At 38.7% G+C, this 20,096-nt stretch overlaps 4 protein-coding genes across 4 annotated transcripts; 1 reads left to right on the plus strand and 3 right to left on the minus strand.

Moving 5' to 3' along the window:
- Positions 1–166: 166 nt before the first annotated feature.
- On the minus strand, positions 167–10,220 carry malt2 (MALT paracaspase 2). Its single transcript, XM_074635443.1, has 17 exons — positions 10,086–10,220; positions 9,603–9,759; positions 8,398–8,564; positions 8,013–8,143; positions 7,672–7,831; positions 7,408–7,595; positions 6,470–6,566; positions 6,197–6,247; positions 5,860–5,955; positions 5,552–5,755; positions 4,482–4,659; positions 4,298–4,372; positions 4,037–4,164; positions 2,215–2,364; positions 1,896–2,053; positions 1,610–1,747; positions 167–1,309 (listed from the first exon to the last, which is right to left on the minus strand). Exons 2-17 carry the CDS (start codon positions 9,737–9,739, stop codon positions 890–892), a joined length of 2,478 nt encoding a protein of 825 aa, XP_074491544.1. The 5' UTR covers positions 9,740–9,759; positions 10,086–10,220; the 3' UTR covers positions 167–889.
- An 831-nt stretch (positions 10,221–11,051) lies between these two features.
- mrpl54 (mitochondrial ribosomal protein L54) lies at positions 11,052–13,755 on the minus strand. The gene is made up of 3 exons (XM_074635447.1): positions 13,535–13,755; positions 12,991–13,144; positions 11,052–12,181 (listed from the first exon to the last, which is right to left on the minus strand). Exons 1-3 carry the CDS (start codon positions 13,659–13,661, stop codon positions 12,049–12,051), a joined length of 414 nt encoding a protein of 137 aa, XP_074491548.1. The 5' UTR covers positions 13,662–13,755; the 3' UTR covers positions 11,052–12,048.
- Positions 13,756–13,856: 101 nt separating this feature from the next.
- fam32a (family with sequence similarity 32 member A) lies at positions 13,857–16,775 on the plus strand. The gene is made up of 4 exons (XM_074635448.1): positions 13,857–14,010; positions 15,110–15,245; positions 16,283–16,336; positions 16,535–16,775. The coding sequence occupies exons 1-4, from the start codon at positions 13,937–13,939 to the stop codon at positions 16,601–16,603; spliced, it is 333 nt and encodes a 110-aa protein (XP_074491549.1). The 5' UTR covers positions 13,857–13,936; the 3' UTR covers positions 16,604–16,775.
- Positions 16,776–16,900: 125 nt separating this feature from the next.
- On the minus strand, positions 16,901–18,854 carry fh (fumarate hydratase). The gene has a single exon (XM_074635445.1). It carries the CDS (start codon positions 18,800–18,802, stop codon positions 17,303–17,305), a length of 1,500 nt encoding a protein of 499 aa, XP_074491546.1. The 5' UTR covers positions 18,803–18,854; the 3' UTR covers positions 16,901–17,302.
- Between the last annotated feature and the right edge of the window lie 1,242 nt (positions 18,855–20,096).

Consider the following 20,096-nt stretch of genomic DNA (forward strand, 5'->3'; position numbering starts at 1 on the left):
ATGTACCAATGGGAGAGCCTACGATTAAATCACACATTGAGTGATGATAAGGATGAACAGGAAAAACAAGAAACATGCACAAACACTGATGACATCGAACTATTTTTGACGGGTGTACAAATGCCCGTCAGGTGTAATAAAAGTTACAAAAAGCTGAAGGCATACATACATACAAGGCATGTTTTATTTCTTCCTTCTTAGAAATAGAACACATATTGAACTTGATCTGCAGTGTGTTTACTTTTTCAATGTATTATAATGTATCAAAGTCTTATAAAAAATCATTATAAAACAGTACAAAAACGTATTGCATAGTTAAGACGATGATAACGGGCAAATTGACCACATAAAATGACTATAGGGTGACCAGGTGTCCCACTTTATGAGGGACTGCACAGCATTTTTATCCCATGTCCCACATCCCACATATTAGGACGATCTCCCACATTTTCATTGGCTGTAGTTTTCAAAAGTCAAACCACTGCAGGACAGACACTTTTTTAAAATCTGTCTTTTATCCAATGGCTGTGAAGAAAGCAGAGAAGGCTGTCATCACGGGGCTGTGTTTGCTGTCAAACTGTGCACACGTGGGTCAAGTTCAGGTTAACATTTTTTACAAGATAAGGGACAGAATAGAAAATGTTTATTATTCAAGTTAGATAGACATATAAAAATTGTAGACTACCTCTCAGCCTTCGTAACTTGTCCCACATCGTCCCACATTTGGTTTGTTGCGATCTGGTCACCCTAAAATTGACCTGAGTTCTGGGTCAGCTTTACTGAAACGGCATATTCACAGGCTTTTCTCCCCATGTTTCCACTTTTTTTTTGTTTATTTGTACTGCTGATTTACCAATGTGTAATGGTTTAATCATAGATTTCATAATGCTTAGTGAGAATGAAAATTGTACATGTCACTAAATTTGTAATTTGTGTCATTTACTTGGCTGTGGGGCAAGCTTTTGCTGGTGACAAGAGGTCGAGGGGCATCGAACAATTCAGGACTGTCCGTCTCCTCTGGAACATTGGCACTTCTGAATGAAGTTGGAGAGTCAATGGTGCCAGTTTGTGCACGATATGACGACGCATTTGAGGCTGAACCAATTGAGGCGAAGGAGGAGCCCTCAGTAAAGTTGAAGGAGTCGAGGCTGAGGGACGAAGAGGCAGAGGAGGTACGAGGCGGTCGTGGTTCGTGCAGGTTGAGTTTGGAGACCAGTGGTTTACCAACCGTCACCGGTTGCCTTTCCTGTACTTCGTCATCCATGTTGTAATAGGTGTAATGAAGGCAGACAGTGAATGTGAGCTCCCTCTATAAAGACAGTGAAGAGCAAAATGTGTTTTTTAGCTTTGGAGAAAAAATTGTTGTGACCTCTTCCATAAAAGAATGAAATATTGTTTAAAATAGGACAGTAAATCAATGTAACACACTTATAATCTCCTGTTAATTATAGACTTAATTACATATTTTTCAGTTTAAAATAGTGGTGTGTAAGTCATTCTCGACCGTGCCAAATACTACTAATTTGTCTCCAGAGTGCACATAAACATTACCAGGTTTCTCCTACGACAGAAATAGGAATTTCTATGAAAATAATAACAAGTGTTTCACCCTGAGTCTCTGCAGGCATCGGATGCGTGTGTAGAGACTCGCGACGTCCAGTGGAGGAAGATTTTCTTTGATCAATAAACAACTGCCGGCTTCAAGCAGAGTATCCTGGTTACTCTGCTTCAGATCAATGTCCACATTCTGCCAAAGTAACACACATTACAGTCAGTACAGTGCTTACATTAAGGCTTCAACTATCCATAACAACAAATGAATTCTCACTTTAAATATTGTGTCTTTGTTCGTCTTTAAAATCTCAAATCTTCATGTGTAATATCAGCTAACACACCTCAGGGAAGTCCGTAAGCTGAGCACAGCAGGAATCTATTTCTCTGGGCTGCTCAAGTATCCGAGTGTAGATGACCATGATGTTGGAGAACTCTGCAGCAAACCCAAGCTGAACCTTCACTCCACAGTCAAACTGCAGGCAGAGGCTCTTTGGTAGGACTATAAAGAGAGACATCTAAATTAGTCATACTTTACTCTAAGACCAAAAATGTTGAATTCATGCCAACATAATATATAATATATAAATAAAGTCATCCACAGACATGACAATAACTCTTGTAATATTCAATAATTCAAGCTGAGGTTTGTGAAACGAGTACCGTTAGCAACGGCCCACTGCAGGTTTCGAGCTGAATGGGAAGCAGAACAGACGGCGGTTTGTATCTGGTCGGTGAGGGAACGTCGTTCAGAGAGATTACTGCGTAGCTCCAGAGCCTGTCTCCCTCGAGTGATCTCACAACGACCCATGTCTGGTAAGAGTAAATATATTATAAATATATAATAAGCATGCATTAATTAGTGCTGTTAAAGAGATCGAACCCAAAGAGTGCTGTTACAACAGGTGCATTTCATCACCTGCCAATGCTGTGACATGACATGAGTGGTATGTGGCCAGAGCTGCAACATACACACAGAGAGCAGTACAGCAGCATTTTTTTGGCCCTTTGTGAATGTGTATGTGGTACACTGCCAATCTATCTATCTATCTATCTATCTATCTATCTATCTATCTATCTATCTATCTATCTATATATTGTAAATTTTTCCACACAGAAACAGTAACAGTTCAAATTGAAAACCTTTTACAATGGTTTGAAGTATTTCTCTGGTTAAAGAAAATGTTCCCCCCCACATTCTTGTGCACCAGAAGACACATGCAACTGTGTTTATTTGCTGTCATCATAGCAACCAGTACCAATGTTTTGACATGTCATAGCACGGTAAACCCAGGTGGAATTGATCAAATTAGTTATGGTACTGTTCTAATTAGGTGTTTCACAGCCATTCTAGTGAGCCAGCATGCACAATACCACCTAAATGGAACAGGACAATAATAAATGTTATTGATTACATCTGTGTTACCCTGCAATGACGATGTCAAAATGGCTACTGTGAAAAGGGCCTATATCAGAGCCTTCAAGATTGGCCCAATCCCAATGTCCCACCTAAGGTCTTAAACCCTGAACCCTCAGGGACTTGACTGACGTCACCTGATAAATGGTTGAGTGTGAGAGGCTGCAAGGGCTTGAAATGGTATAAATATGAATAGGACAGCACTTTGCTGCGACTTATCACGTTACCTTGACAACGCCAATTGTGGGTTTTTATTTTACGTTTTTTTTACTACCTATTTGAACATCTTCCAGGCTCTTGCCTTACGAGACGAGAGGTAACTGTCAAAAAAGAAAAAATTTACTTGTTTTTGTCATTAAGCAAAATGAAAAGAAAAAGTTGATGAATAAACAAGGTGTGTAATATAGTCTAATGCTTGCATTCCTCTGATTTAATGTGTTTTTTTTTATCTACCATCTTAAATCCTGTGTAAATTTCTGTGTAAATTTAAATATGCACCACCGGGCTTCTCCTGGTAACCGTGGTAACCCTGTGTTTAACGTCACAACACTATGAATTGTGGGTAATTCCCTAAGGCAAAGTCTGCAGAAATGTGGACTTATGGAGAGTGTTCATAAAGGACAGAAAATGTCAGCGACAGAGCCCTCAAGGACTTGACGATTTGACAGTGGGACAGCGCTAAACCCTCACAGACCTTGCAAGAATGCGCCACAAAGAGTGTTGACATAGGGATTGGGCCTAGGTATGGCAGTAACTCGTGTTATTGAGCCAACATGCACAATACCAGAGCCTTCAAGAGTGAAACAAAAGATGCAGAAGTGATCAGACATACATAATAATCCAATCTTCGCACAATCAAGCAAGCACACAGTATAAAGGGCTGGAAGAAAATTCACATGCAGGAGCTGCATGCGAGCAACTGATGCAGAGTAATCTGACCCAATGACTTTGGCTACATAAGGTCATCTCGAAAATGAAAAACGTCAGGCGTAATCATACTTTCCGTGCAACATAGATATCTTATTGCGTGCCCAGAGATCTCATACTCCACATGCCTGCTCCACATACCTTCAGCCACTCTGTCTAGCATGACCGTGACCTTCTCATCTTCACAAACTCGCCGCTTGAGGAAGTTTATGAAGATGCCGTTTGACACGTCTTCCCTCTTCACTTCATATGCTTCGGCGTCTACGCACCTAAACATAATAAGCACACGAGTGACACCTTTTAGCCTGAAGCTGGGAGATTAATTCAGACATGCATGTAATGCTGAATGAGGTGAATTAAACTGCAACATAGTTTGGAAATGAAGAGAATCAGCAAACTTACGTGGCATATCCAAACACTATATTTGCTGTCACCTTGAGCAGTCCTGGTTGTACGATGACATCATCATTTAGGTTTCTAAAAAATAAATCATTATAATGCGAATCTGCATAAATATGTGCAGCAGAAGACATGACATAAAAAAGCTGGTAAATCAACGGAATCATTAAACAAAAATAATTGATACCTTTTGCGGCACATGTCCAGCAGCAATACGTTAAGTCCTGTCTCTTTCTCCTGCATCCTGGTAAGTATGTTCTGTACACACAAACAGTGCTCTGATGTGTAGGAGGCCGGCGCATCGATGGGAACCATGAAACTGTTGCCGTAATTCTCATTACCATGACCGGCAAAGTATAGCAAGCCTGTGGAAGGAGGGCAGAAGACGGGTTAGCGAATTTGATGAAGTGTGTCACTCGCTTAAATTGGCACAGTGCTTGGTTAGATTCTTAGTCTTTTTAGCTTATTGCTGGTAAAAAAAAAAAAGTATGTTTTGAATAAGCTTTTAGTTTTATATTATATTTTATTTTGTTTAACCCTGCAAAGCTCAAATTAATCTATTTATATATTTCACTAAATTCACACAATACTGTCTGGCTAGCCTATTGTGCTCTCTACTTATAATAAAGGGATTAAATTGACTATATAAATGTTGTCTTTAAGAAAAAAACATTTACAGATTTCTTACGCTTTAATCTTAAAGTGATGTGTGTAATTTTCAACTGTGGGCCTCACAGGCTTAAAAAAAAAAAAAAAAAAGCTTTATGTAAAACTGATGACGCCTGTGGTGTCATCTAGTTTGCTGGGTGATTCACCTGTCTGTGTTTTCTCTGTAGGTTATTGTTAGAGATACTGGAAACACCTGAGGGGGTTCCCAGAATATTTCAGTCTGGTTGCAGCTGGCAGCCTTCTCTATGGCTGACTCACTGTTTGGTTTGATTATGTTTCTATAGTTTCTTGTTTTGCTTTTATGCACCTTTTTCCCAACACTCTCACCCACATCTTCCACTCATGCACACCAAACACGACTAACTTTACTGATGTCCACACCCCATACTTTAAATACCCAAGTTGACCCCTCAATTTGGCTTAATTTGCTATAATTTGTTCAATAAAGCTCATTTTGTTAAGCGTTCATATAGTGTGTGTTCCTTTTTGTTATTGCCACTGGAGCCAGGCCGTAACTATTTAAATTAATTATTATGTAGGGTATTTTGAACATAGTGAACATGATGTCCAGATGGACAAGAGACCAACCATAGACTCCCTTGTCGAGCAGCAGGAGGAACTCTGTAACGGCGCTGTTCATCTCCTGCCAGTTGAGGTCGAGCAATGAAACCACCTTGAAGTCCATCTGTCGGAGCAGGTTGGTCAACTCGTGGACGTCAACGATGGGAGCGCACAGCTGAGTGTGGTAGTGGTAGTTCATGTTGCCGATCAGGAGAGCAACTTTGTCTGTGGCTTTGGAGGGGAACATGAGGCATCATGAAAGAACTGTAACTTTTTACAGTTTATATTTTGATCCAGAGATACTGTATTGTGACTGCACTGTGTTTTAAACTCACCATAAAAATGCTTGGCTGATGATGAAGGCGGACTGACCAACTTTTGTAGCGGATGTATTCCTGATCCGCCGGTTGACCTGTGGACTTCCTGTGAATCTGTCAACACCAATATGAAAAGATATGAATAAAATGTTTAAAAAATCCCATGCTGTTTAATGTCTCATTTTCATTTCCACATTGCTTGGTAACTACACATACTAATACTACCAATACCAGCAAGCAGATCATCTGCTTTGACACACACAAAAACAGGAATCAAAGTGTGATGTAATGATGCGGAAAAGAATAAAGGAACAAAAATTCTAGTCTAGTTCCTGAATCAGAACATAAAGAGTACCTGGACCACGATCAACTTCTACCCAGGAGGCATCAGTGATAGAACTGGGGCCTGCATGAAAGTGCAAAACAGGAAGTTATTCACTGCACAGTACTGCACTGCACTGCTCAAGTGTGACATTGAAACTAGAAAAGTGCAATGTCAGACTTAATGCTGGTCTGTCTATGTTTAAAAATTCCTCGAAAGTAATACTATTCATACAAGTATCTGAAGTAGTACCTCTTTGACCTTTCTCATTTATAATTTGAAAGAAAAAATGCGCCCGGGTCTCACCGATGGTGACTGTTGCCGTGTCACTCCACACCTCGTGATACAAATTGAACATCTTGCATCTGTACTGTCCTCTGTGTGCTGTAGTCACACATGGGATCTACGGGGAATACAAGAAGACACAACATCAACTATACTGATATGGAGACCAAATATGAGAATCATTGTTTTCATTGTAAAGTCTCAACAGCTGCATTCATTTGGCCTTACATACAGTATCTCCTGTCATACTTAGGTCCAAATAAACTTTTATTTTTGTCTATGATATCCATTTGACGATGATAGCACAGGGGTTTTATATTTTTTGCCTTGGTTGTTAAGCATTTTCTCCTTTTAAAGGTTTTAATTATGGAAATTCTTTATTAGGAATAACCCGTTGAGATGTGCCATCTCATTTTCAGGGGGATCCTCAACGACAATAATACAATATAAGCACAATTTAGACAAAACAAAAATAACAAGAGGATTAGACAATACAAATGTGACAAAATCAAAAAATCAAATAATAAGCACAAATCAGTGGTTCATACTCCAAGCAGAGCATGAAAATTGTTCACTCATTTAAAGTTTATAGAAAAAGTATTGACTGGGATAGTATTAAGTAATAAAGTGATAAAACATAATTATAGAGGTGTTACTGATATGGACAGAGAGAAGACAGGGAATCTTTGAACAAGTGGGAAAAATTATATGGATCAAATATTTACAGGCAGATTATTCCAATCAGAAGGAGCTATAAACATAAAGGCTTTCTTAGCGATTGACTTAGAGACTGCAGGAAATTAGTTTTATTCCAAAATCTGAGGTCCAATGCTTTTTAAGATGCCTGCTCTCCTGTATTGACAACTAGAATTAAAATATTGCACATTGTGGAGTGCACAAGTGTCCAGACTTTAAAAATCCTTGTTATACACAGTAGGTGAGCAGTTCACAGCACTTACTTTGAGTGAATGTGTCTTGTGTTGTGTCATGAGCACCATGTTGTGGTACCACTCGTACTGCGCCGGAGGGTTGGCCTCTGCTTTGCACTCCAGGAACAGAACGTCGCCCTCAGATACCGCTTGGGACTGAGGCTGACAGGTGACGAGCAGCCCACTCGCTGACCCTGGAAACAGACTGCTGCTGCAACCTGAGATGACAACATTTACCATGACATTCCATCAGATGAAATAAAACAGTGAGACGAGAAGGAGGAGAAGAGGTACCTGAACTCCTAGTTCCTGCAGACTGGACGAAGCGAACATTAGCCCACTGGGAGAAAATGAAGTTTCCTCCATGGTGGACCCGACAGATATAATGACCCTGGTGGACGGGGTCCGCAGGACACAGAACCAGCTCTGGTGTACTCCCCGTCTCATCCGAAATCTAAAACAAGGAAATAATCTGCCATTAACCAATTTATAACTGACATTTACCATCACCACATTAACATCCATATGATGTAAAGGTGGCAGATTTAGTAACATAAATACAGAACGCTCCACATAACTCCTGAAATCCTGCTGTTACTTTTTATAATCACATAATAATACGAGGTTTGACTGACCTCATCTTTGCCTCTGAACCACTGGTAGCTGAGTCCAGGGGGACCGGAGGCTCTGCAGGTCAACACCACCCTGCCCCCCATTGTGACCTGCTGGGTCTGTGGCTGCTCTGTGATCTGGATCAGCTCTGCCACTACCCCCCACACACGTACACACACAACATAAACAATCATATATACACAGACAAGAAGAAACAGAGCACACGCACTTTCATTAAGATGTGGAGCATCACTATACAGCTACATTATGAGTTTTTTTAACAGGCACAAACTTGGGAAAGTTGTACACAATTTGCAATACAGGGCCAAGACGTTGCTATTGTGCATGCTGAAATATTTCTACACATTTGCATATGTATGGCGTCCCCCCCTGTCACTTCTTCTTCACCTGTGCTGGTGAGGTACTGCACAGCCTCCTGGTGGTCCATCTTCCGCAGGCAGTGGAGCAGGAAGTCCAGGGAGCAGCAACGATCAGCGAGCCGAGCCAGGAGGGTTCGTCCTGGGCTGCCTGCAACGCTCAGCACCTGTAGTGAGCAGCTGGTCAGCTCGCCCTCACTGCAGGGAGGAAGGAGGTCAATGGGCAGTGGTTAGTCTGGTGGGGCCCAATGCAAAAACTTGCAGGAATATGCAGTATGATTGGGGGACAAATGTGTTTATCATACATATACATCAAAGACAATCCTTGTACTACAGGAGGAAGTGTAAATGTTCAAATGAGTTATTATAGTGATGGAAAAGGTGTGGAAATAGGGTGAGTTGCCGTAATATGGGACACCTAAGCTCTGGTGAATGTAGGTCTTCTTCAAACAAATAAAAATCAATAAACTATTGATATTTATTGTCTTTCTAATATGCCTAAATGCTTCAAACTATTATTTATTTATTTATTTATTTTATATTTAGGTTTTGTAAGAGCAATAACATTGTAAGTGGTAAAATGAGAGAACATGGGATTGCACATTTAGCCTAGAGTATTTCCTACATTAATTAAGGTGATTTTTAGGCCTTTTAACAGAGTGTCTTTTTGATTTATTTGTTTTGCACAATTTAAGACTATACAACATACCAAAAAAATAAAAAATAAAAAAATACAGTGCAGGAAGAGGTAAAAAAACCCACTGGGCTTATCTGAGGCCTCCACCTAGAGACAAGATTAATATAAAGAAATAATATGACTACATAATAGTGATAACAAACAATTAGGACAAGATATATACAATAACAACAATAACAATACAGTAAATATATATATAAAAAAAGACAAGTGTGTGTGTGTTTTAACAGACTTTTCACTGTCCCACATTAGAAAATCACGATGTGTCTGAGAAAACTTGGCATCAGAGTACTGATATGTCTACCATGTCTTTTATGAGTGTGATATCTGCATTTTCTTTTTCTCTTCTTTTCTGTTTGATTAGGAAACATCCTGAGAATTTCAGAGTGGTACTGTGGGTTTGAATTTAATGTATTGGCTTCATATAAAAATATATTCCAGTAAATCTGAAATGCAAAAAGAAAAGTGTCCCCCTTTAGTACACTAATTCCCCCTATAATAAGTGATGAATAGTGTGTGTGATGCCTTCAAGGTCTCACCTGCAGCGGAAGTTTGGCTGCTCGGACACAGCGTTGGCCAGCTGTCTCCATCCGCAGCTGGAGTTGTCCAACATGTTGGACAGTCTGTTCAGGACTTGTTCACTCAGAGCACCAACGCTTATTCTCCGCTCCTCCATCTTCAAACAAACACTGAGATCTACCCGGACAAACGGGAACATTAAAGTGAAACTGTACGTGCTAAAACATGTCCTCAATAGTGATGATGATGTTGTTGAATCTCCCACTTGTTCGCCTACACAGCTGCTACTGATGATGCACCACACACTAACTACAGGTTGTAAACACAGCTCGGCCTGTAAGTTAACTACACATACACATAGCAGGAGATGTTAATCTTACTATCCAGGAAATAAACCAGGTAACAGTGAAGCTTTAAAACGAAACGACCAACTGTGCCTGTATACTTCCGCTATGAACGGACCAACGTTTAGCTAGTTTACAACTTTAATCATGAAAACTTACCAGACTTTACGGACCCGCTGATTAAATCTAGCTAGAAAAGAGGAACGAGGAGTTCAACCTTTACATAAAAAACAGCTTTCTGATGAATGTTGCACCACCATTAGTCATCCAGTGTTACATGATGTTGTTCCCCAGATGATTTGCTTCTCATTTCGGTTCCTCATTTTCTCTGGGGACATTTACATGAAGCGTTGTCATGGCAACAACATTTATTGAAGCCAGCAAAAAGATCATGTAGTTTGTTTTTACAACTTGGAAACCCCCCCCCCAAACGTTTTTATTATTATTATTAAGAGCTTATAAGTGACTGACTTATGAAGTATTAGAAAATAATTTATTAATCAATAATTAATTATAGTTTATAAACTTTTTTTTTATAGAGTGTGGTGGTAGCTATACCAGATTCATATTATGATGGTGACTAAAGAAATAAGAATAAAAAGCCAAACTTTTTGCAGGGTATTTATGTATTCCTATTTATTTATTATGAGTTTGCAAAAAAGAAAAGAAATAGTGAACATGATTTGTGGAAATATGAGCAGGCCATTTATCTTAATTATAGTTTATAAACTTTTTATAGAGTGTGGTGGTAGCTATACCAGATTCATATTATGATGGTGATTAAAGAAATAAGACTAAAAAGGCAAACTTTGCAGGATATTATGTATCCCTATTTATTTATAATGAGTTTGCAAAAAAACAAAAAAAATAGTGAACATGATTTGTGGAAATATGAGCTGGCCATTTATCCTTAGATAATGGGTAAAAACAACCTGGAAAACCCCCAAACGTTTTTATTATTATTATTAAGAGCTTATAAGTGACTGACTTATGAAGTATTAGAAAATAATTTATTAATCAATAATTAATTATAGTTTATAAACTTTTTTTTTATAGAGTGTGGTGGTAGCTATACCAGATTCATATTATGATGGTGATTAAAGAAATAAGAATAAAAAGGCAAACTTTGCAGGATATTTATGTATTCCTATTTATTTATAATGAATTTGCAAAAAAAAAAAAAAATAGTGAACATGATTTGTGGAAATATGTGCAGGCCATTTATCTTTAGATAATGGGTTTAAAGAAAACAAACAAAACATAAACATGTGTACAAATTAATTCAATACAATGTAATATCCGTGAATCAAATACTGTATAAAACTACAGAGACCAGGTCCAAATCACACTGGATTACACGTATCAACTTTATAACAGACGTTTCAAAGACTCAGAGACTTTTGACTCAGATGAAGACGCAGTTGGCGTCGAAATGTTAAGTCTGTTATAAAGTTGATTGCTTTAAATCCGTGTGCTCCAGTGGGATTTGGACCTGGTCTCTGAAGTCTCTCCTGTTACAAGATTGCCCCGGAGAGGCTTACTATTCCTCATGAAACAGTTGAAGCTTGTTTAACCTCCTTTTCTTCATAGTATAAAACTACCTTTCTGAAATTGACTAAATAATCTCACCACTTGATAGCGGTTGTGGAGCTTTCGATCATATCACAAGATCTTTGAAATTTGAACAATTTCATGTCAACTATTAATACCATCTGCTGAAGAAGATTGTGTCATACAACTGAAAGCCCCAGAACGACTGCTAAATGGACCTAGTGGTGAGGTTGTTTTGTCGGCTACTGTTTCAAAGGTCAAGAATGCCTATTATGTTCAGTTTTGTTGACACTGGAATCCATTACATAGCAAGTATTGTGTCTTATATTGTTCCACCTGTTTTTGACATAACCAACAATGAGCTTTATTATAGCTTTCAGGTAAGAGGGGCATTGAATATGACGCATCATTCCAAATAACACGCTAGAAGAGCCAAACAGTTGGTCTAATGATGTTTCATTCAGGACGCTGAACTCTGCCTCTGAACATACAGCATGTGAGGTAATTCAGTCCACAGAGTCTGAAGCAAACCGATGTGAAGGAAGAAGCCCTCTGTCAGTCAAGTGAATGCCTAAAACTTCTTCCCTTTATGTAGCCTGTTGTAACGCCAAATGTTCTCCTTCCTCAGACGCTTCCAGTATTCCCAGGTGTCCGACTCCATCTCGTGCAGCTTTTCGGGCGTTCCCAGGTTCAACTGGAACAACCTGAGTGAAAAATGAAAAGGAGAGGGGAGTCAGATCAGTGGAGAGTGGAGACACTTCAGAATCATTTATTGGCCAGTCTCACAAAATTGAACATTACAAGCAAATGTACATGTCATTTTGTTCATAAGTATATTTAGAGCTGCAACGATTAATCGATTAGTTGTCAACTATTAAAGTAATTGCCAATTATTTTGATAGGTCGATTTTTAAGAAAGAATTCTCTGATTCCAGCTTCTTAAATGTGAATATTTTATGTTTTTTTTTACTCCTCTATGACAGTAAACTGAATATACTTGAGTTGTGGACAAAACAAGACATTTGAGGACGTCATGTTGGGCTTTGGAAGACACAGATTTTTCACCATTTTCTGACATTTTTATAGAACAAACAACTAATGAATTAATTGAGAAAATAATCAACAGATTAATAGATAATGAAAATAATCATTAGTTGTAGCCCTGTAATATATCATCAATCTAGAGCTCCTAATCTATTTATGATTTCCTGCATTTCCCAGAACACCATTCAACCACCAAAACATCAAGCTTGGGCTGCATTTAGTATGTGTAGGTGTAGAGAGCAATAATAATAATGGTGAAAGGTAGCATAAGTAAAAATCATTATCTAAAAGATATGCACAGTTTTCTGCTACAGAAAGACACATGTATTTGTTCATTTTTAACCAGATTTTCTCCACAGATATCTTGAAAGAAAGGAGGAAAATAAATTTGACAAAATGCAAAAAGAATTAGTTTTTAAAAAATGATGCTGAGAGAAAGCAATAGAAAGACATAAATGTGCCCCCTCACCACTCTGGATATTGCTCTGGAGGCTTCAGCTGGGGGTCTTCTCCTTGCTTGAGGATGTTGGCCCCTACTGCATGAGTAGTTAGTCTGACAGGGTCTCTACACACCTCTGGACCCTTCAGATCGTCCTTCGCCATGCCTTTACCTTTCTTGGCCACTGCAGAGAACGGGAAAGAGATATTTGTTGTGTTTACATCACTATATTGACATGTTGATTGTGATCATGAGATGATTCAAAATAGAAAAATAAGCCACTGACATTTTGTTAATAATAATAATGGCATATGCAGACACAGGTGATTTATGTGGGTGGAATAACTGTGAATGGATAAATAAATAATAACAAAATATCATTTATTTTCACATATATATGTGAAAATAAATATATAAACATATATATATATATATAAATATATATATATATAAATATATAAACACATATATATATATATATATGTATATAAAAATATATATACATATAAAAATATATATTAGTTTACAACTGGCATTGAAGAACATAGAGATGTTACATGTCCTCTTTACTCACCAACTTTCTTCGCATATCCACATGTCTGTATTCTGTTTACTGCGTTCGTCCTGCACAGCGACGTTGTAGCGTTGGTTGTGATGCATTTTGTTAACGTGACTATCCTAAATAAACTGTACCCTGACATGTTTTACTGTAGGTTACTTGAAAAAGCAGCTCACCATGCTACTGTTTGACATTCATAGTTCCTTCAACTTCCGTTTTTACTGCTCTGTGGAAATTATCTACTGCCCGCCTCTGGACGGGAAGACTCACTACAAGACGGCTGAGACTAGAACCGCTTCAATCCGACAGGTGGCAGCACTGCACTGCTGCACGTGTGGTCGAGTACTATAATAACAAAGCAGAAGAAGACGGATGACAGCTACCGTTAAACGCTAAGAGAAGAAGAGCTTCTGGAAGATGTCTGAGTACGCTGGAGCCCAGAAGAGTGCCCTGAAACTAAAGGGTCTAGGGAGCATTTCAGCTGGGAAAAAGTAAGTATTTTACCATTTGGTAGCATGTGTTTATAGAGACGTCGTGTTTATAATCGACAAAATACTTAAATAGACAATCGCAACTGTTTAAAAGCGCCTGTTATTGAGGCGAGGCTAATGTTAGCATCATAAGGTTAGCATGTTTACTAATAGCAAAACAAAGTGTCACATCAACGTTTACTGGGATTATGTGAACACGATCAGTAATGTCTGGGTACATGTATTGTCAATATAGTATAGTACAGTTGAAAACTACTGGTGTCATGAGCACAGTGCTGTTCACGGTGACATTATGAGGTGTTACACATGTGGCTAAAAACATTAGCTTGCTAGCTAGCTTAACTTTTGGGTGGTTTGAGATTAGCTACGTTAAAACAACACAGAGTATAAATCTGAACACATCAAACACATTTAAAATACGTTATGTAAACAGACAGTATATATTAAATAGCACAACATAGACGCCTCATCATCATCATCAACATAAGTACATATATGTATAGATACTAGCACAGGTATTCTACAGATAGATAGATAAATGGATAGATAAATGATAGATAGATAGATAGATAGATAGATAGATAGATAGATAGTAACTTTATTGATCCAGAGGGAAATTCAAGTTTCCAGCATCACAGTTCCATAGCGCAAAACATGTTACTAAAAAGGCAGTAAAAAAGTTAGTAGTGCAAAGTACAAAAGAATATACCAGATATAAAAAAACAAGGAGATGAAGAAAACTGTTAAAACTGAATACAGTGCGGGGTAACAGCTGTGATACACGACTATTAAAAAAGTGAATATAGTGTAGAAGAGACTGTTAAAAATGAGTATAGTGCAGGGTAACTCCAGTAGCTTAGTCTATGAAAGTGCACTGTGTGCATTATCCAACGTCTTGGACAGCACACACACATAAGGTCACATGATAGATAATCACCAATTTAGCCTTTCAGGGACTATCCAAACCACGCTTTAGTTGCCTACATTTGATCACATGTCAGTACCAGTGTGATCATCTTTCTGTTACCTTGCCTGTTGAGAGCAGTTCAACTGGTAAGCCACTCATCAACTAACTGGCCATTACATCTCTTTGTTTCAGGAAGAAGAAGAAGGATAAAGAGAGTAAGCACCGCTTGGAGCAGGTTGCTAACGATGAGGAGATGAAAGACAACAAAACATATGTTGACAAAAGGACACCGGCACAAATGGCCTTTGACAAGATGCAAGAGAAGCGGGTGAGTTATAGTTCTCCAGCATGAAAGAGCTGCAGTGACTAGTCAATGATTTGATGCAAAGCTAATACAAGTTGTAACAGGTTGTAGAAGTCAAATTCAGCAGAAATTAACTATTGACTAAATTGGCCAAAAAGCTCTACTTAAGTCTTTATCACTATCAGCCACAATGCCATATTAGTATGAGGGTCCATACTTTGACACAACCAATCAGATGCTAACAGAGAGATGTTGTAAGAACAAAATAGTATTTTTACACAAACAGAATGACCTTTTGGATAAGAAACTTTCAAGGCATACAGTTTGGCAAAAGAAGATTGTGTGTACGTAGCTTCACAACCAGCAATGCTGCAGTAGAACTGATACACCAAATTATCAATATGTGGATTGTAGATTATTAACTTGTGTTCCTGTTGTACCAAGTGCTGATTATATTTAAAACACCACTGAGAGAGGAGGCCCAATGTGTTGAATTTACATCTTAACACAGCAGAGTATTTTCGACCTGAAATTCTTTCAAAATAGACTTTGTCAGATCAGGTAAGATTAATGATGTATCATAGTCTCAGTTTATTATTCTTCACGTCATATGAGAACGTCTAGCTTTTTTCTACCCAAAGGACAAAGTTCATTGTTTGGAACAGTGAATATTGCGAAATAATGTACACATGGTGAATCACCATAACATCTACTTCCCATGAACATGGGATTTTGTTTAAATATAACACATATCCATTATGTGTTTAGAATATCTCCAGCTACAGCAGACAAGTGCAGTAACTTCATAGCATTAAGGCAGTTTTAGCATGTGATTTATTGCTAACAGGTGATGTTGTGAAAAGCCTCAGCTGTTTTCACTGACACTCACAAAACATGGCAAATCCAATACTCGTCTTTTCTTGAGTTTGAATATTGTTGCTGTTTTGTAGTATAGTGATACTGATGTGTTTCTGGAGGTGTTAACAGTAAGCCTAATCTGTGTGTATTTTTAATGTTTATTTTGCATTCATTTTTTTCGCTCTCTGTCTCTTTCCCTAAAGCAAATGGAGAGGATTTTGAACAAAGCCTCAAAGACACACAAACTCAGAGTGGAGGTAAGTCATGTTAGACCTGACATAGCACCATCCAGTCCAACTTGTAAATTTAAACTTGTTGTGATCAATATATATATAAATGTTATTTTAAAAATGAAACAATGTCTGTATACTTTGCAGTTGAAATGATTTCAGATTTCTGAACAGAGAAATGTCAGCAGAAATGTGTTTATCTTCTATCGTTTTGTTCATTTGCAGGATTTCAATCGCCACCTGGACACCCTGACTGAGCATTATGATATTCCCAAGGTCAGCTGGACCAAATAGAAGAGGAGAAAACAATCATTTTGTTTGTTGTTTACCACTTGTACTAAATTCTTACACATCACTTTTTTTGTTTGCTAGTTTTATATATTTAAAGTTAGAATTCCTTCAATTGGCATTCAGTAATTCTTGTTTTAATTCCTGGTGTATACAATAAAGGACTTTATTAAACTCATATCTTCTTTTTCATTGTCTTACTTTACATACACCCTTGTTATTTGACCACATAGCAGATGATATTACATACATTTAAAATAAGTGTGTGTAAACCGTATAAATTACGACAAAAATGCCAGAAACCAGAATATACCTGCTTTTTAATGAATACATAATTAATTGAACTGGAACGCTGCACAAATGGCACATATGCTGTAAACCAAAACACACAAGGTACAGTAGTTCATGTTGGATCATTTGGGATGGCACAGTGTGAACATCTGAACTACAGTGAAGGTACCAAATAGTCAAAAAGTACTTAAGACTTAAATACCAAAAACTAACAAGTTGGTATAAATACACACATTTCACACCTTCTGTCAAACGGGTAAATTCTCAAAATGTGTATTGTGAGATGAGATGTTCAAGATTCAGATAATGTTTGGTTCATACAGTTCAACCTCTTTGATTTAACAGGCAATAGTCTTTTCTCAAACTAGAAAGGGTATTTTCTTTGTAGTGTAGTGTTTCTTGTGTTGTCAGAGTTCACTTTGGCCCCAGCATTTCACTCGGCTTCACCCACTCGTCGAACTGCTCCTCGGTCAGGTAGCCCAGCTCCACGGCCGTGGCCTTCAGCGTTGTGCCCTTCTTGTGAGCCGTCTTGGCGATGGCGGCTGCTTTGTCGTAACCGATGTGCTCGTTGAGAGCGGTGACCAACATCAGAGACTCGTTCATGAGCTTGTTGATCCTCTCCCTGTTGGCCTCGATGCCCACCACGCAGTTTTTGGTGAAGGAGACGGACGCGTCTCCGAGCAGCTGAGCCGAGTTCAGCACATTCTTCACTATCATGGGTTTGAAGACGTTGAGCTCAAAGTGTCCGTTGCTGCCTCCGATGGTGACCGCGACGTGGTTCCCCATCACCTGGGCTGCCACCATGGTCATGGCCTCGCACTGGGTGGGGTTCACCTTGCCCGGCATGATGCTGCTTCCCGGTTCGTTCTCTGGTAAGATGAGCTCGCCCAGGCCGGAGCGGGGTCCTGACCCCAAGAAGCGAATGTCGTTGGCGATCTTCATCATACTGACAGCCACCGTGTTCAGCGCTCCGCTCAGCTCCACCAGAGCATCGTGGGCCGCCAGGGCTTCAAACTTGTTGGGTGCGGTCACAAAGGGCAGGCCTGTGAGAGAAGAAACAGTGGAGGCCACTTTCTCAGCGAAACCAATGCGGGTGTTGAGTCCTGTCCCTACTGCTGTGCCTCCTGCTGCCAGCTCATACACCCTGGGCATGGCGGCCTTCACTCTCAAAATGCTGTACTTCACCTGCTGGACATAAGCGCTGAACTCCTGTCCCAGAGAGAGCGGCACAGCGTCCTGAGTGTGTGTGCGTCCGATCTTGATGATGTCTTTGAACTCTTCAGACTTGGCGGCCAAGGCGTCGTGCAGCATCTGCAGGCCTGGCAGCAGGACGTGGTGGACCTCTGTGGCTGTAGCGATGTGCATGGCGGTGGGGAAGGTGTCATTGGAGCTCTGGCTCTTGTTGACGTGATCATTCGGGTGGACAGGATCCTTGGAGCCCAGCTTTCCTCCTAGGATCTCAATAGCTCTGTTGCTGATCACCTCATTGACATTCATGTTGCTCTGAGTCCCAGATCCAGTCTGCCACACCACCAGAGGGAAATGATCATCCAGTTTGCCAGCTGAAACCTCATCTGCTGCCTGGATGATTGCATCTGCTATCTTTGGGTCCAGGCCGAACTCCTTGTTGACTTCAGCAGCTGCTCTCTTCAGGATCCCAAAGGCCTTGATCACTTGGATGGGCATTCTCTCACTTGGTCCTCCTATCTTGAAGTTCATGGTGGACCTGACAGTCTGGGCCCCGTAGTACTTGTCAGCTGGGACCTTCAGCTCTCCAAAGGTGTCCCTCTCGATCCGGTACTCTGAGCTGGCCATCCTGGACGTGCAGACGAGCAGTTTAGAGTTGACTCTGACTCTTTGTAGAGTCACGAGATTGCAGTTAAACTGCTGGACGCGCCTCAGAGACCGAAACATGGCTTCGACGTTAGAGGTGAATCCGGTGGGAGGTCAATGTAGCACTGCACACATTAGTGATCGCTCATTGGCTGAAAGGGAAACTGATCGCGAGTCAGCCAATAGGGAGGCGAGGGAGGCGGGACTTCCGCTTTGGTTGACGTATCAAATGGAAGAGATCAGGCTGCTACGTCCGGATCAGTGAAGCTGCTCACAACATTACAGGGTTGTACTTCCGGAAGGATAATTTTACTTTGTAGAATAAAAGTCGGTAACTTTTCATATTTTTTTATTTATTTAAAATGTTTAATTTATCCAACAGACCAACTTTTAAAGAAACACAGATGCGACATTTCTTACATATAATAGAAACATTTAAGTCTTTTAAATAGATAATTCATACAACACCTTCTCACACAAAAATATATCTTATACTGTTTATATTCTTAATGTATATGTTCTTAATATGCCTGTATATATTTTGAATATGCCCTTGTACAAAGTATTTCCTTTTATAATTGTAATGTAAATGTAATGTAACTTATTTTAATGGAGCTTCCCAGCAAAAAGTATTTCACACGTTTGTACCTGTATAACCGGCGTGACAAAAACATCTTATATATATGTCCTAATATATATAATTGGGTTGGATTTTTAACTGTTTTAGAGATTCAATTTAATTTGATTTAGATATTGGTATATATATATATATATATAGAGAGAGAGAGAGATATTGGTGTATATATATATATATATATCTATATATATATAGATATAGATATAGATATTGGTATATATATAGATATTGGTATATATATATATATAGGTATTTATTTATATATATATATATATAGGTATTTATATATTTATTTATATATATATAGGTATTTATATATTTATTTATATATTTATTTATATATTCATTCAATTTCAATTTATTTTTTGTATAGCGTCAAATCACAACAGAAGTTATCTCAACACGCTTTATATATAGAGCAGGTCTTAGACCGTACACCATAGTTTAGAGACCCAACAAGATCCACCAAGCGCGCTGTGGCCAGGAAAAACTTATTCATATATATATATATATATATATATATATATTTTATATATATATTATATATATATATATATATATATATTTTTTTTTATATATATATTATATATATATATAGGCATTTATAGAAAAATCTATTGAATTGTAATTTAATTGTAAGAACAATTTCCATTTAATTACAATGTTTTTGTATCGAGTCTTTTATTTCGAAGACAACCAACATGACTTCACCGGAAGTGCTCTGACCGTTGCTGCTCT

This window comes from Sebastes fasciatus, chromosome 5 (genome assembly GCF_043250625.1).
Source record: "Sebastes fasciatus isolate fSebFas1 chromosome 5, fSebFas1.pri, whole genome shotgun sequence".
NCBI classification, from domain to species: Eukaryota; Metazoa; Chordata; class Actinopteri; order Perciformes; family Sebastidae; genus Sebastes; species Sebastes fasciatus.